Raw genomic sequence first — 18,252 nt, 5'->3', positions numbered from 1 at the left:
CACACCTTTATGCCAAGAAAGAGTAAACTGCTTCATGGTTTAAATGAGACTCATTGAAGTCAGCAGAACAATTTCCACAGTGACATCCCAATGCTTTGCTTTCAGTAGTTTGACAGCAAACATAAGGCCAAACAAAACAATGGATATGGACAAAAGGAGGGAGTGGGTAGATCTGCAAAATACCATGCTTAATGAAAACTGGAATTAAATTTTAAAAAAAATTGTATGTATTCTCAGTATCTCCTCCTTTTTATTGCTCACCCATTTTTGTGTCCTGTGTGTAACCTTTAAAGAGTGAAATAAGCATTTTCTTGATCCACAATGATCTTTCAACATGGCTGTCAAAAATTTACCAATCAGGAGGTTCAGAAGTTGAGTTTTATTAACATTTCCTATTCTGTACAGGGAATAAGAGAAAGTAATTGATACTTTCACTCTTCATGCAAAAAAAATGAATGGCTTCAAGCAATTTTCATTTAAGAAATTATATCCTCTGGACAATACTTAAAACAGCAGGAACCATCCTAGTGTAAGCATATAAACCTATAAAGTTACAGAGCTATTGCCAAACCAACTTGAACAGTATATGGATGCATTTGCATTCCAGCTCACTGGCAAAAAATGGCTGGAAATTTTCTTCATCTATGCATGTCATCCATGAAATGCTGGGTTAATGGAAGGAATTTTATTTCAAACAAATAGGTTAACAACTGTAAGAATGGCTAAGAAAAATTATTTTAGCAAGGAAAATAAAAGGCAAATGAGCAATGCACAAGTACTTCAGCAAGTAATACAGGTTAGGGATGTCACTGAATCCACTATAATTTCATATATTACTTTAATAAAAATTTATTAAAGCACAAAAATTAACATGCAAAAACTAATTAAACATTGGTGATACCATTTCTGACTGCCAGTGTGTTGAACTCAAATATGTGTGCTTGACCAGCATGGCATGTGTTTCCTCACAACTGATACTTTAATAAATGAAGTTCAATAATGGAGCTCCTGAGACTCCAAATACAGACTTGTGACAGCATCACATTTCTCTTTTTTTAAAAATAACCAACTCCCAAAGACAACAGTACACATGAAAGAGTAAATACTCCACATGGTTTAACTGAAATCCCAATCTCCAACTGTATAGATAACAGGGACAAAGCAAGTTTGGTCTGCAGTACAAGCACAGGATCAGACCCCAAATAAGCAATATGCAGACACCTAAAGATCTGTCAAGTTAGATCCCCCTTTCCCTTTTTAAATACCATTATATTTTTGTTTGCTTGTTTCCATCCTATTCCAGTTTTAAATTCACAGCAATGGGGCAGCATCACCTGAAAATGTGGTTCTAGCATCTTGTTTCACCTTAATATAATGGTTGCTTTAGGTGGGCACTTTGTTGCATTACTTATAGTCTGGAAAAAGTTAAAATCATTCTAGTGGGAACTCAGCTATCTGTGCCTGGGGAGACCCATCAGGCTACTGGAGTGTTTGGGGACCTGCCTGTGACACACCTGGCACGGGCTGGGCAGAAGAGTCAGGGAAGAACTAAGATCAAAGCCGACAATGGCAGCAACTCCATAGGCAAAGCAGCATTCAAGAAATTCAGTCTGAATGATTTTGAGTTAACTGTTAATATCCTATAACCAATTACACCACTTAGTGACACCACCTTGCAGACCAACAAGCTCCCTCCTTGTCAGCCACAGCCATTTCCGATCTCGCCTTCCCACCTCCAAATCCAAACTGCTGCCAAAGTGCAGCTGCAAAAGTCATCTTCTCCTCCCTCTCTAGGTCCATCTTCTCCTAGATTCTGTTGGCCTCCTGCCAACTCATATTCAAGTTGCTTGTCTTCACCTACAAGATCTTGCATAGCAATAAATAATATAGAAATGACCACAATGTGCTGAGGAATTACCAAGTCCTTTCTAAAACACAAATGAAGGAATAAGACCTTTGATTACACCCCTCTCCATCAATTACAGCCCAGTCCCATTCACACCCTGCATCCTCCTCCCCTGCACACTCCCTTGCCCACGCTGTCAGTCCCAATGAGAAGTGCAGCTTCTCAGCCTCCCCCTGCTCCAGCACCCCACAGACAGAGGCAGATCAGAGAGAGAAGCCCAGAGTGTCCCAGAGCAGAAAGGGAACATGTGCAGAACAGCAGAGCCCCGCACAGAGAGGTTTCAGCCAGCTGCCTCCCAGCTGCAGCCTCCCCCCGTGGCTGTCCCAGCCCCCTGGGCTGCAGGACAGGGCACAGAGCCTCTGTCCTCTCCTGGGCTGGGCTGCCCTGCAAAACACACAGGGTTGGACCTTGCTTTGGGACACACAAAGGCAGAGGGACTGGCCAGCACTCTGTGGGACTGGTGCAGCCGCAGGGCTGCGAGCAGAACTCGCCTCCAGCTCATTTTCAGACCTTACACCATGCTCTGGGCTGCTCTAAGCAGGTGCCTCCGTCCTGATCCCTGCCTGCAACTTTGCTGGGCCTGTCTAGCAACACATTCAATTACAGTTTGGAGATTAGATGGCCAAAGATTAACTAAACACTGAATAGAAAAAAAGCCAGGCTTTCTGAGACATAAATCTTGCAAATATGGTTCCATAGAACACAAGTCCAGATTCCTGAATAGTTTATTATTCTGTAAAATCTTCACTGTAAAAGACTGCATATACTTGAAATTTGCAAAGGTAGCAGCTTAAGTTATTTCTAGTCAGCTCATAAAAATCTGTCTTTAGCACTTTTTTCCTAAGAAGAAAGAAAGAAACCCAGACATACTCTAAGCTTTGTGAAAAGATAAGACTCTGGATATAATACCAATATGACTTCACCTTTTATTTTTTAAGGGTCAGAAACAATACTGGATAAAAGTTTATATGTAAGCATAAGGGATCTGCCAAAAAGAAAGTGAAAACCCAGCAAATTATATTTCAGACACCTTAACATATTATGCACCATACATGCTGTCAGCTTCACTGTCCTTTCCTTTGCTGTAGGCCGAATGCTTGAATACCAATCTTATTAAACTACAACTCTGAATTTATCCACTCTATATAACATTCCAGATGTCGTACCAGCTGGGAACAGGCCCTTAGGCCATCTTTGGTTGATCTCTTAGTCGCTTTCCAGCTTTTGCCAGGCATTCATCCAAAAATATGAAGGAAAGTGCTAAAAACAGATGTCGGAGTTAATGTTTTTTCTTTTTTTTTTCTTCATGGTAGGAAATACAGGAAACTTGCGCCCTACACCTATTCTATGAAATATGAATGGTGTCAAAGAGCCATAAGTTAATTTTAAATTAAATCACAATGTAGAAGAGTTAATTTTTACACTATTTTTCTGACAACAGGCCAGCCTCCATCAGTCTGTTCTTTGAAAATATTATGTGGTCATTTTTTCATTAAGTTGGAAAATCTTCTGACGTCGTCAACCTGCAAAAATGGTTTTGAGTCCCTCATTTAAGGAAAATAATGGTTAAAATGTAAACTAGATTGATTGCAATTCATGGTCAGCTTCACGACAAGGCTGGAATAATGGGAGTTATTGAATCAGTACACATCTGAGCTGTGAAAGGGGAAGACCTGTTGGCCCCATCATATTACAACAAATTATTTCAGCTTCCACTCAGTGCAATATGAGCAGGAGATGTTCAGGTCTTCCCAAGAGATGCTGTCTCTCTTTGGGGTCCTCACAGGAGTTTAAGCATGGAATTTGAAAGATCAGGGCTGGAGAGGAGGTCCTGATCCTGCTGACACTTTGGAACGTGTGCCCCTTCACTCACGGGGTGGCTCTGACGTACGTGGAGTCCTCACAAGAATTGAGTTATGCACGTGCAGAAGTGTCTGGGCTGTAGACTCCAAAGTGTGTGCAAGAGGTAATCTATTTTATCTGCTCCAGACAGGGCTCCAGATCTTCTCTCCACACACACCAGAATATTAACAAACACAGGCAGAACCAATTCTCAAAGCCCCCGTGGTGCTGCCCACAGAGCCCCCCTCAGCATGCAAGACCTTGGTCTCTGGTACAGCAAAGTACAGGAGATCATTTCCATTATAATTACACCTTACAAGGATGATCATCTCTTTTGTCCCCAAAGATATCCCTTTTAAAATTAGTTTTGGGGCAATAGTCTCCATTGAAAGTCACTTAACTGTATTGAAAAAGGACTTCTCTTAAGAAATATTTTCACCCTCCTTTTCCTTGCCTCGCATTCATTAGAATGCAGAGCTGAAAGTATGAGAAAAACAGACTATCCTATAGCCTCAGTATTGAAGAAGCAGGAGAAGAATGAACATTAACTGGCAAGTTCACTGTAAAGTATAAAAATACCTGCAAAAAAAAAAAAAGGAACAAAATCTTTTTCAAATGGAATAAAAAGGGCAGGACAAGTTTAAAATTTAGCCCTAGTATTTTAATAGTAGACTTAGGATATAATTCTGATTCATACATTAGAATGCAATATTGCCCTGAATAGTTACCACTGGAGCCAGCACTCTAAGGTGGTAAAATTTCATGGTTTATAGTCTGATATTTGAACACATTTTATGTCATCTATTAATAATATCAAAAAGCATTCAAGCCAATGGACTACATTTCTTTTAAGTAAAGGTGATGCATTCCAAGTCTTTTTTTTATAAACAGTAAAAAAAAGGTATTTTGCCATATGTTGTGTTGATGTTATGAGACATTATGTGAGCTGCCTGAAAAACCACAGCTTGTTTCTTCAGATTTATACCTTATACAACCATATTACCAGACAAAGAAAGGTCACTGACCTATACCCTACATATATCAGCAGATATGTGTATTTTTAGCAAAGATTTTGCCTAAGAATGGAGTAGTAAACTACATTTTGTCAGCATTTTTTCAGGTGATTTGAGTACAACATAATTACTGAAACAGATCAAATATTTTGAATACAGGATTCACTTCAGCATTCATGGTGTGTAAATAGGTTTGCTTGCATAAATCACAGAAAATTCTGTGATCCTCACCAAATCCAGAAGCTGGAGAAAATAAAGTTCTCTGCACAAATCTTCACATGTCATTTGGACACCAGATTTGACAGAAACAAACAAACACACACCAGTGAAATTGACTGTTTGCAGAGAACTGAGGCTGCAATGCTGCTGGGGCTTTGAAGCATCTACCCCATTTTCCAGTAGTTCCCTGATCAAACAGTCTATAGTACTTCTGTGGGGGTGCCTGAATGCCATCTGCCTAAAATCAATGGCAAATCTCTTTTTGCAGCAAAAATTGAAGGGCTGATCCAAAGTCTATTGAAATTACTATGATTTTTGGACTAAAGCCTAAATAATCAGGTAAAGGAGAACATATCTTGTATTTACAATTGCAACCATCTCCCAAGGGCTATTTAAAAAATTACAAAAACATCCCACATCACACAGCAGCCTATTACTACTAATTTTTCTCACCCATGTGCAAATACCCTAGTCTGCTTCATGAACCTGTAAATCAGTTAAAGGGTTTGATGCCATTTTAAAACTCCTTTTTCTCTTATGCAACATAAAAATGTTAAATGAATAAAAACTTATACCATCAAAGCACAAAAATATCTTATAGCATTACAACACAAACAAACAAAAAAAATTACTACCAATGAGATAATTTTATAAAGCTAGATTACATAGGCTCTGCTGGAAAGAGGTCAGGTTTTACAGTCTTCAGAGTATTAAAAAAAGTCCAGATTGTTTCCAGTTCTCAGAGGTCTGACTGCCTTTCCTTCCAGACCAAGAATCAGCACAATAGTTGACTGTCTATGGGAAAGTAGGGGGAAAAACACAGAGAATAAAAGGCAATGTTTGATTTGCCAATCATTACACAAAATGTGGGACCCACAATTTGTGTCTAATACATTACAGCACTTAAGGCTCATGTTCAAATCCAGCATTACTCTTTACCAAAGACCATGCTAAACACTCAACCAAGCACTGAGCACCTTCAACTACTGCCTCAAATCCCATTCAAGGATTTATTTCTGTAAACAGTTTCAGACATGCAAAGAAATCCCATTGACATTCACAGGACATCCTGCATGCTGGAAGTAGCACCCAAAGTTTCAGTGTTTTCTTGGAGGAAATAGTATAAAGGGATTAGTAAATAGCAAGAGCTTATGGTCCAAGCAATAAGCAAGCAACTGCTTTACATAAAACAGAAGAAGAATGAAGAAAAAAAATCAGAGCTTCCATAACATGGAAAAATGAGTCACAAATTCCATATACTTTTTTTTTTAAATTCAAACTCTCCCAGTTCTGTTTCTGAAAGTCATGGACACATTCTGTACCCTAAGTCTCCAAGCCAAGGCTCAGCAGAAATGCTGGTGGGAAGCTACACCTACACCTGGCACACATGCAGCACCAGGGTGTTGCACATCAGGAGAATTAAAATGCCTCAGATCCTACAGTACCACAGCCTGCAACACATTCCAAGCTCTGAAAATGAAAAATACAGTTGTCAGGAGTGATCCTCTCAATGAACCTACATTTACCATATTTCCTGTTATTGCCAAAATTGATAATTAATGTAAGTCATTTTCTTCTGTGTAAGAAAACAGCATTTGAAGTCTAATAGTAGAAATAAATTAGGTTTAATTGGCAATACTGACAGTTATTTTTGAAACAGTAAAGGGCAAAATTACTGTTGGAATTGGTAAAGAGATTGTTCTTTAGCTGTCCCAAGCCTGGTTCATTATGCAAGCATTAATGACATCAAGAAGCATTTTAACTGTTTCTAGAAACAAAGCCAATCTAGAAACAAAGCCAAAAGATGCAGATTTAAAAAAGATTTTTCACTTCATCTTCTACATTATTGGCATACAAACTGGAAGAAATTTAGGTTCAGGTATATCTCTGCTAAAAGGGTCATGGAGACATTCAGTCTCTCCTATAAATAATTTTCCCATGCTGGACAGGCCTGAAAGGATGACTGTTAATGCTATGAGGGATATTACCCACATGTTCAACAATATAAATCCTGTTTAAATTACCCACTGCCTTGCAAAACAATGTAATTCTATCAGAAACACCTTAGCATGGGATGAATCCTTTTATCAAGCAAGAATTTTCCTAATCATTATTCTAGGGACAGCATAAACTGAATTTTCTTTCAATTTTTTACTAAGGCTTTCCATGTTAAAAGGAAGAAGCTGCTATAAACTCTCACAGGGCTTTAAATGTTATCTCTGGCAGAAATGACACAGAAAGAATATAAAATCCGTATTGATCACATTCATCCTTCATGGAAAATTCAGGAAAACACTTTTATCTTCTCATTTGTGCAAAATTTAACAGGACCTTAAGCAGCTGAAGAAGTTCAATAGATTTAGCTGAATTATCAAAAAATGAAATACAATCTGCTCTTTCCTTTTTTAACACCAGAGGAAAAAACATAGTTTCAAAATGTTTGTGCTGTACAAGCAAAGTGATTAATGCACCATCAGGCTTTATCAGCCTAAAACATCCTCTCGCCATGTATATCTGAAGAAAAACTTTCCAGTTCCAAGCACTGCATTTCCCACAGTACTTGAAATATTTCTTTTTGATTTAGAAGCACTTCTCCACTGTATCTCAATGAACTCTTATTGATAGATGATAGCAGCACTACTGTGTAAGCATGGGATTATTTCTGTTACCTCCAGACCTTTCAGTCTTAATTTAGAAGGCTGAACCTAAGCCTTTATCAATGTCAAAATTCTTGGATAAGAACGTGTACCAACTTCTGGAGGTTCACTAGGGGCATGAGGAGGTCAGTGGGAAATTCACATTGCATTGTATCAGTCTCTCATGATTTAATCATTGGGCTCCTCTAAAGAATGTCAGATGAGCACCTATCTGTAAAATGTTAATTCATCAGGTGTCCTGTTACTAGCCCAGTGTAGCAGAATTCAGTTAAAGACTTCAGAGTAGAATATTTGCACAAGTACACATCCTTCTTTCCACTCCTTATGGAATGAAATGTAAAAAAAATAATATTAATATTTTAAAAAATACTTTTAATCTATTGCTAGAAATTAAAAGCATATTTGAAAAAATTTAGAATTGCAAACATTACAACATGAAACACTGAATGTGAGTTTAACACTTCAGTCTTTTATGAAAGCTGTTCACAGTAGAGATGCTAGAAAAGCAAGGTACTTAGCATTTAATGTGGGTTTTTCTATGTAGCTCAACCTCAAACTGAATAAACATCTATTTGTGGCCCCAAGAGTATGTCTAAGAAAAAAGGAAGAAAATCAGTACCCCCTGCATAGCCTTAATCATCCACCAGACCAGCCCCAAGATCTGTGCAGCATCCAGGGGAGCAAGAAGAAGAGAAACAACAAAAAGTTTTGGTCCATTCTCCTTTCTTCCTTGATAAATCATTCTGGGGGATGACCTTGCAAATGAGTGGCCACTTCTGCTACCTGGGAATGCTCTGGCAGCTGCTGAGGTCAGGATCATCACAGCCACAGGAGGAGCACAGACCCAGGCCAGTGAGTTTCACCACAGAACTTGGTGGAATAGGATTACAGCCTCTTGGAATGTATTTGGTCCAAATTGAAATGATATAAAATGTGTTTTCTGCAGAAACTGTACTATTACAGATTCCCTGTGAAGGCTGTTATACTGCACAAGGTGAAGACCTACTGGCTTCTGTAAGTATGATTTACACACAGAGACCTTTGGCAGGGCTGGGACTGAGGCTGTAATAGAAAACAAGGAAGTCTGTAATTCTTAGTGCACAAAGAAACATGGACTGCAAACAGCAGTTCCACTATTTTCTCTGAACAACAAAACCCTGAACTAAAAATGGTAGTTGGGGCTTTTAAGAAGTGCCAGTTCCCCATTCAGTTTGCCAATAAACAGAAGTATTTTAAAACACTTTTCAGTTCACTAAGCAACCTATCACACACAAGTAATGATATAATTACTTGTGCATATGCTGCTCACACACTTCCAGCCAGCAATTAGCCTAAACAAAAGTTTTGTTTGAATAGGATCATGCCTGACTTATGCAGTACCAGTCTCTCTAAGAGTAGTTTTGCCTGAAATTGTAAGTGGTTTTCATTTTCTCTTAATCCTTGCCTCCTTTCCCTCCTTTCCACTCCAAATCAGAAACACATTTCACTTGATTACAGAGCTAACTTCCTTACCCGCCCCCCCCGCAAAAAAAAAACAACCAAAAAACATATCCTTAAAAATAGAGGCCAAAATAAAACCTGTGAACAAAAAAAAAAAGGTATATATAAAAAAAGGAATAGAATTAAAAATATTAGGGAGTACCTAACATCACCTTCAGTTAAATTTTCAGAGAAACACCAAATGATGCTTTTTATCTTCACACAGACACATAGCTGTAAACTCCTTAAATATGATTATAAACTCGTTACAGACATCTGTAGGATTAGTATGGAATACCACAAACCTGACCCAGCAATTTATTACTTACACAAGATGTCCTAGCTAAGAGAATGGAAAGACTTGCAGGACTCTAGTCAGTGCAATCAATGTTATTCTAATACCAGCAGACTGCCTGAGTGAGGACTGCAAGGCCTGTCCTCTGCATGGCAGAAAATGAGGATTTCTAACACAGTGCTGAAACTCCCACAGCCACATATTAGTGGTTGCAATTCTGGTGCTCGGATAAAATTAAGTTTATCAGTTCATTCTCCAAATATACAAATGAAACCACCAAGTGTTCCATAGTGGAATGTTTTCATTATAGAAGAATTCCTGAAATAGTTTGTGGCCACTTGAAAACAGTTTGTTTATTTTTTAAAAAAATCTCTAAATGAAGAGCTAGACATTGAGATTCAAGACATTAAATCTTTTAATAGTTCTGAATGCTTTTTTTTTAGGGTGTCAACAAAAACAGCTTACCAGAGAAACACACAAGTTTCTCCTTCTCCAATCCAGAGCACTGAAGCTTTATGTGCATGGGTAGCAAGTGAGCCACTAACTACAAATCTTCCTCCCTTCCCGGGATTAGAGCTTGTCTTCGCTGATGTGTTAATTTGCAGTAATGTCCCTTACATGACTCATCCCCGAGCCTGAAGGCGCGTGGCTCCATTTCTCTGGTGATTTAGATGCAAACTACCCGGGAAGGGAATAAAAAGGCTCAGAATGGAAGCAGAAGCCAGCAAGCAGCTGACACTCAAAGCCAGGCTGTGACTCGGGTACCCTTCCAGAGGCAGAGCAGGGAGGGTGAGCATCAGCAGCAGGTGGAACAGGGAAAGAGATGAAGGAAATTGTGGAAAAACAGCTGTCAGCCCAGTGGGACCCATAAGACAACTTCTGCTCACACAAGAGTTTCCTTGGTGTAATATGAAAAATTTACAGAACAAACACAAACAGGCATTGCTGCTGGACTACAAATAAAAAGGTGAGTAATAGTTTCTATCAGTTTACTTCAATATTAATTTTTGAAGTAATTCAGATCCTGGTTTCCACTGCATTTTTTTCAAATTAATACTTCAAATGTCATGCTCCTTTTCCCTGTGAAAAAGCAGAAGCCAAGACAGACTATTTCTATTTGTGAAAGACAAGGTTTTAATGAGAATATTTTCCTGACTTTTGCATTCACTTTATAACAAGGCACTTTTCTAGCAAACCAAAGAAAGATTAGTTATTAAAAGAACTGTAGCAGCTGCAGCCTGGATATTACAACTTGCACATCTAGTTGAAAACAGATTGACCAGTTTCTACCTTACCTTGTATAGCTAAACACAAGCCTGACAGTACAGATTTTCATTAATATTTGTTTAGAAACACTAGATTTCTTTGCCAAGATTTGGGGTACTTAGAGCCATAAATCTAATTCCAGAATCAGGCTATCCTTGTTGTGTGTTTAAGCTGGTAAACGATTTAGAAGAAGCAAGGTCAACTAGAAAGCTAACTGGTCAAGCAAACATTTTCTCTCTTTAAAGATAAACTTATTTTCTTTTTGCCTTCCCTTTTTTAACCCACACCCCCAAGAGAACTCTCAGCCAGCCAGCTAATCAAAGTGGAAATGCACTTCAAACACATTCAGCCCAACCAAGTTTTCACTGCTGTCCTTCTTGGTGGTCCGTCATATGGAATGGTTTTAATACTTGGAAGCAATACCTTAAGTGTCAGAAAACAAGAACATTTTATTTCTGCAAGAAAGCTTTCCAGTACTACTAGTATTTTGGAAAAGAAAAAAATTCCTTGTAGTAGATGAAAAGGTGAAAAGCCAAAAGAAATCAAAAAGAATACTAGGAAACTGTTCCTTATGGCAAGGTTCAACATGCATCTCAAAGCTGGAGAAAGGGCTATTACTTGTATATTCATTTCATAATTTATTTTCAGACGTTTATTCAGTTATTTAACTATTTTCATGAATGGTAAGGGGGGCCATATTTTTTTTAATCTCAAATTTCTAACAGCAGTTGAAGTCTTTGGCTATGCATCAAAGACTTCAAAGATACTTAGTAGCAAGTTAGGTTTAAATTGCATTGACTCAATAGAATCTCACAAATGAAGGATGCAATGCACTGATACAAGACAGCCCGTGGTGAACAATGCAGAAGCCTTTAGAAAATGCTCAATTTAAACATTTCTACATTTCTGTCCCTTGGGATCCCTCAAGTGTTTGCTTTGAATCACTGTTTTTCCCTGAAGATACAGCAATAAATGTGTCAAAACTGTAATGTCCCACTCTAATCAGATGTCACCCCAGTGAATCAGAGTGTCAGTATTTAATCAGATCTTTCAAGGTATTTTCCTCTATAGTCATACAAGCGGTAAGAAAGATATTCACTGAATTTTGAAAATATCTAGCCAAAGAATTTCATCTGCATGTAATTCTTAAATACACATAGAGCAACAAAATATGCAAAGAGGTTAGTGCAGTCCTGTACAAAAATGAGAGCACAGTCCTGCCAGATTAAACCAGAACAAAATGTACTATCTTGCATGTACAACATGAATCCATGTGTAATTCTGCTGGGCTAGAGCAGAGTACAGTGTGTTCCTATTAATATTTACTCATCTTTCATTTCAAACTGTAAGCTTGTCATTTCAGATAGCAAATACTTTTGAATATTTAAGTAACAGCTAGTTCTATTTTACTGAGATTACTTACTAACAAAGGAATGAGTGATTCTGATTAAACTGGCTCCCTTCTTGAAAAATATCACACACAACAGCCAAAGAAAACCCCTTTGAAACATTCCTGTGTTTGGAGGATGTAAGGAAACTAATCTTGGATCATGACGATGATGATGCTGCTATGTAAAAATATTATCCATCTCTCCCTGGAAATTTAACTGGCCTGGAAAAAAGGAACAGCAAAAGGGGGAAAAGGGCACACTTGGGAAGACAGGGATAGATGGTTTTCCTGCAAGTGTCTCAAGACTGGCTAGCCAAAGGAATAGAGGTTGTGAGCCACCCTCTTCTCCACCTCCATACCAGTCTCAGGATCCTCTCTCCCCCCTTTTATCCATTCTGTTCCCTTCCATGGACACTGGAGGAGGGATCACCCCCACAGCAGACCAGATTAGATTGGTCTTGTGTTTTACTGGAATCAAGTGCACAAGGTTATTTCAATTTTCTAATTTTCAGGTTTAACTTGGGAAGCACAGGAACACCAGGACTCTGTGGGGATGCCCAGAGGACAATTCTGGACATCAGGGAAAAGGAAGGGATGTATTTCTCAAAGGCCAGCAGCCCTTCACAGTAGGACAAGATTGAAAATGAATTGTTAAAACTAAATTAAGGAATTAAGGTGTGTGAAGATGCTGCTATATTCTTTATTTAAGCGGTAACTTTCCAGTACTGATTCCATTTCTGTATTGGATAAGTTAAAATGGGCTTTCAATATATATATATTTGTCTTTTTATTCACCTGTGTATTCTTATCACATTTATCATGTATCAAAAATATCCATTCCAGCTTATAAAAATTCAATAGATTACCCAATGAGGGATTTTCACCCTCTGGTTTTAAGACTTCCATCCATTCATACCAGTAAATATCATAAGAAAGAGTTGAATGAAGCACAGAACACAAAGAGATCTAGTTTTCTTACCCAGTTTGACCATGATACAATTGAGTTTTGTATTAACATTTCAGCAAAAGCCTATGATTAATTTCCTAGAAAATCAAGGAAAATCTTTTTATTCACCAAAGAAATCCTTGTTTACTTGCAGGAAGGTAAAGCTAGAGATACAGATCAGTTCCCATCTGCATTCAGTGTATTTATAACTTTCAATAACTAATGCTGAGGACTGAATTTTCTTTCAAAAGAAAATACTGCTAATACAGTTGCTTTTACTTTTAATGTTTCAGCACCACTTTCAGTTCCAGGAATTCAAACTAAATTTCATACTGCTAAGTGTCTGGGAAGAGCAGGCTTCAAAACTAAATCACATTTATGAAAGAACAGAAGCTGGCCATATCCTAGATCCAATTCAGATCTCAATGGAATAAATGGAAAACTTTCCAGCAAATGGAATTCTTTCCATCAAATGGAATTGGGCTTTGAACTGGCTTCTGCATAGAGCTATGCTGGTATTTGAGGCTTTTTCAAGGGGATTCATTTTGTTTGTTTTTTAATCAGCTATATTATTCACATAGTCCAAACAGTCTAGTCAAAGACTCAGACTAAGCCTCTGTTATATTTGATTTATCATCTTCTCGAAAATGTGCTCCATTAAATGGAAACTATTCTGATCAAAGTGTATAACCTTTATAGTGTTTTTCAACTACTGTCATTAAATGCAGCCTGAGTTGCAGCTGCATTTTACTGTCCTGTAAGTTATTGCTTTCCCAGGTGTTTAGTCCAAGGAAGGTCTTATCCAAGAACCTTTTCTGTTGATAATCAGGACCCTCAAGGGAAGCAAAAGTATGAATTATTGTAAACATTTAAACTAAATTCAAATATTTCACAGTGGCTCAGCATGCTTTCTGTGGTAGCTTTTCTGCTTCCTTTTGTCTATCTAAAAACATTGTCAGTTTAAAGCTTAAACAAACTCACCTCGGTTCTCTCTTTTAGGATAGTGATGAGCAAACTGTTTTCTTCAAGTAGCATCTGCAAGGAGCCCATCTTTCAAAATAAATCTGCCCATCACTGACAGAACCACACCTTGGGATGCAGGGGAAGTCTGGCTCTTCTCTCACATCTACAGGGAATGTATCCTAACAAACTCCCTCCTCTTACATCAAGAAACGTCCTGTAAGTGTCTATGAATGTAATTCAGACAGTTTTGATGTGAAATTCAACTGACTCCTGGAACACATTGTGTTATGAGTAAATTTCCACAGCACGCCACACATTTCCTAGGTTTATTTCAGATCTTTTGCCAAGATTAACAGCATTTCTTTCATGTTGCTTTCTTTACATTTATATCTATATTCCATGTTTAACATAATGTTTGTATGGGTCTGGAGAAAGCATTAAAAATTTTTCACTTAAAAAAAAATAATTTGTTTCTTTCTAAACACTGTTCCATCCATTTTTCCCATTTGTTTCTTTGTAATTCACCCAACCTTCCCTCACAAAAACTTCATGAACTAATACAATATTCTGAATTTTCACAAGCTGGAAAACGCAAATTTTTTCCATTAAATAGAATAAATTGAGTCCAACAATTCACAGAAAGGACAATCACTTCTAATTCTACACATTCTGCAGATGTAAACATCTATCAACACCTCACTAAAATATCACTGCTTTTGTCTCCATTACATCCTATTAATATTTTCCAAAAGTGCTTTCACTTATTATTTATGCAACAAAGTGCCTTAATTTGGATTTTGTATAGTGTGTTATCATTCAACTTGCTATAAATTTGATGCACCCTCAAAAGATAAGACATGCTCTCCATCTCACTCCGTTCCACAGCAATCTCTGCCTCAGAGTTCCACGAGCCATTCAGCCTCTGTAACTCACCCATGGCACACTGACCTGGTCATCATAACGGTAGGTGAGGAACTGCTCCCCCGTGGTATCCTCAAGGAAACTCCCCTGTGGAGAAAGTGCAAACTCAGGCAGGAAGTATGCACCTTGGGGCTGCTCTGCTCTTGTCTGTAAGGAAATCAGAGAGGTCACGTTACACCTACTGCAAACACAAGTAATTTTTTTTTTTTTAAAGTATGCATATAATTACAAAATCTAGACATGAACTGCTGGAGGGGAAAAAAAATGTGTTGTGTTTTAAGGCATGGTATTTCTGGGTGGATATTTTGCTGTGATGGAGACATGCTAAATACCGACAGAGGTTTAAACCACGATGCCTCAACTGCAGAATAATCTGCTAAACCAAAGGAGATCATCTCTGGCTTATCAAACATCACTGCTCAAAGACATTCAAAAAGCAATGTTACACTTTCTTTTTCCTCATACACTTCACTAGAGAAGTGGCTACTGCAGGTAACAGCTGGACATCTACCAATGAATAAACTTAATAAATAGGGGTGTAATTAAACTGTATATTTTGACATTTACACAGCAATTTCACATGAAAGCTGGCAGGTGCCATCTTTCTAGCCAAGAGTTTCTAGACTCTTGGCTAGACCTGTACCAAATATAGGTGCTAGCTAACTAGAGATTCCTAAAGCAATCAACATAATTTAAAGCAGTTTGTAGTGGAAAAGGAAGGTAAGACCTACTGTACTTTCTCTCTTGCAGTAAGTTCACCTTCTGAAGCTCACAAGTTATCTCATAAAAAGCAGATGGCATGTCATTTGCAGGATGGTCTGGAGAAGCTTACAGGGCTTTTGCTTACTCTGTTGAGAGCTGTCAGCATCTCAGACTGCAAACCCCATCAGTCATGACAGCATCAGATTAACATACTTGGTTTAAATCAAGCAGCCTTCATAATAAACTAGAAATAGCTTGCAAAGGACATGTCTAGACTAGGGTAAAGGTCATATTTCAGCATGTAAGACTGAACAAGATTGTAAAGAGAATTTTTTCATCAAGCATAAGAGTAACTCATATTCACACCATATGATCCTTACATTTCTATAAAGCTTATTGCAGAGATCTCCCTGCTACACTTTAGCCAACTGCCCTTATTTATGCATAACTAAGAAATAAAATATGGAGAACAAATCTACATTTGGTAACAGCAGTTTCCCCATCAGGCCACCAAAAGAGGTCTGCAGTGCTGCTTCCTGCTGAACCCGAGCTGGCTGCAGCTGATGCAAGCCCTGACATGTGAGGCACAGCCCAGACACGAGAGGGGCTGACATAATCTGGCATCCTTCCCCCCTGCTTTCCCTGGGCTATCCAGAGATCCTCTGCGAGGGAATATGGCAGTGATGTCATCCTGTGATTTCAGCACAGGGCTAATGGATGAGAGATATGCATTCTAAACCTCAAGGGGCCTGGGTTAAAGCTCTTATCATTTCTACCTCGGTTTTGCCAGGTGTAAAACAATTACAACACCTACTGACCTCTCTTAATGGTGCATTAAGTTTAGTTTATATTTGTAGAATACTTTGGGAAAGAATCCTGTTAAGTGGATTAATAACAATATTTTTGGAAGATTTGCCTAATTTACAGGCAGAAGATAATCAAAATTACCCCACCATACTACTTAGCTAATTGTATATATCACACTGTTGCTTAATCTCTCATAAACAAATTTGTCAGTAGGATACATAGCAGTAAACTTGTTTGCATTTCTCATCTTTGTAGTTTAAACATTTAAAATATAAAGTCTTTGGACATTAGTCAGTTTCATGTTTTGAATATAAAACATGCCAATATTTGAAGCTGAAATAGCAATTTGAAAAACATAAAAACTAGGGATTTCTAAAACACATTCCATTTTCTTGTGAAAAGCTCATGAGCAGCTATGCACTTGAGGAGCAGAGGAATGCTTGCTAGATTCAGGCAAGCAAAATCTGGCTTCCAAGAGTGGAAAAAATTCAGTGTAAAACGCAGATATTTTATAAGGTTACACAGGAGGTTACAATGGAAACTGATTGTCAGCTGCTACCTGTCTGGTATAAGTCAAGTAAGAAAGAATACAGCCAAGCAATTAATTAAAAAAAAAAAAAAAAAAAAACAAACAAACCCTAAGAGTACACTATCAGTTGTCATGGCAAACTGATGCTGAAACTAATGACTTGCATCTGATAGATAACCCAAACTGAAAAGATAATTTTTAAAAAAATCAAATCTTCAAATGTTCAAAGAACTATTTTGCATCCACTCACCAAAGCAGCAGAAAAACATTTTTACCACCTAGATGCATGCACCTCCAAATAAGCTGCAAGTTCCCAATGCACTTTCATTCATACATTGTACTGAACACAAAAGAGAATGTTTCCACTTAGTCCGTTTTATTCCCCACTGAGGAATCCACCAATGCTCCTTATGAGGCTTTTATATTTCTATGGGCACTTTGGCTTAAACATAATTCAAATTTCAACAGTCTGTGGGTTTATAGTATATTTGAGATCATCTCTGAATGACTTAGCTAATCTGATATAAATTCATGTTTTAAAGTAAAGACTATAAGTGCAAGTTTCAGAAAACAATTACATTTCATGCTAGTGTTTTAGGTCTGTTTAATGGCCAGTTTAATCTCAATAGCTTTAAATTAAATGTGTCAAGTTACAAGTACACTTAAGATTTAAAGCAGGCATTTTAAACCAGCTTTTATGATCTTAAGCATATGAAGACAGTAGAAGGTGATAACATAGCCAAAGCAGATATAGTACTAATCACTACATAAAATTCACTGACATTAATATAACATGTAGCAAGGAAGTATATATTACTTACTGACAAAAAAAAAAAAAAAAATTGGAAACAGATCAGTGTTTGAAAATCTTTCTCGTCGATTAGGACATGTAACTTATTAGTCAGAAACTGAAAAAATAAGGCTTCCACATCTTTCTAGCTATGTGATCAAGGAGAACTATCCTGATCAGCAGAAGGGGGAAGTGTGAAAGGCACTGGGTTTATTCAGGCCTTTATTATGTTGGAGCATAGCTTTGATGTCAGGCTGTGATTGCTTCCTCACTCGCCACTCCCCACCTGAGTGCTGAAAGACCAAATTACTCTTCCACTTTCAATTGCACAAGACACAAAGAACTGCCTGTATCCAAGCTCTGGTTTTTAGATCTCCTACCACCAAGAGCTGCATGTTGTCTCTACTGCTGCACAGTTTAATTGCTCTGTAGAACACTGACTAGAAGCTGCTGGAGCTGAGGATTTGAGGGTTTTATTATTGAGAGTAAGAGGAATGGTCACTGAGTGCTTCCCAGCAAGGCTGGGA

At 37.9% G+C, this 18,252-nt stretch overlaps 1 protein-coding gene across 1 annotated transcript in view; it reads right to left on the bottom strand.

The window, feature by feature from the left end:
- Positions 1-18,252, bottom strand: part of ADAMTSL3 (ADAMTS like 3) — a gene marked incomplete at both ends in the record, with an annotated part of 165,358 nt that overhangs the window by 123,274 nt on the left and 23,832 nt on the right. The window contains one exon of the mRNA XM_084213870.1: positions 14,925-15,044. Within this exon, the coding sequence (XP_084069996.1) occupies positions 14,925-15,044 (120 nt within the window). The remainder of the gene's footprint in view (positions 1-14,924; positions 15,045-18,252) is intronic.

This window comes from Fringilla coelebs (genome assembly GCF_963513975.1).
Source record: "Fringilla coelebs genome assembly, chromosome: 12".
NCBI classification, from domain to species: domain Eukaryota; kingdom Metazoa; phylum Chordata; class Aves; order Passeriformes; family Fringillidae; genus Fringilla; species Fringilla coelebs.
This window is presented reverse-complemented; position numbering and strand designations above follow the sequence as displayed.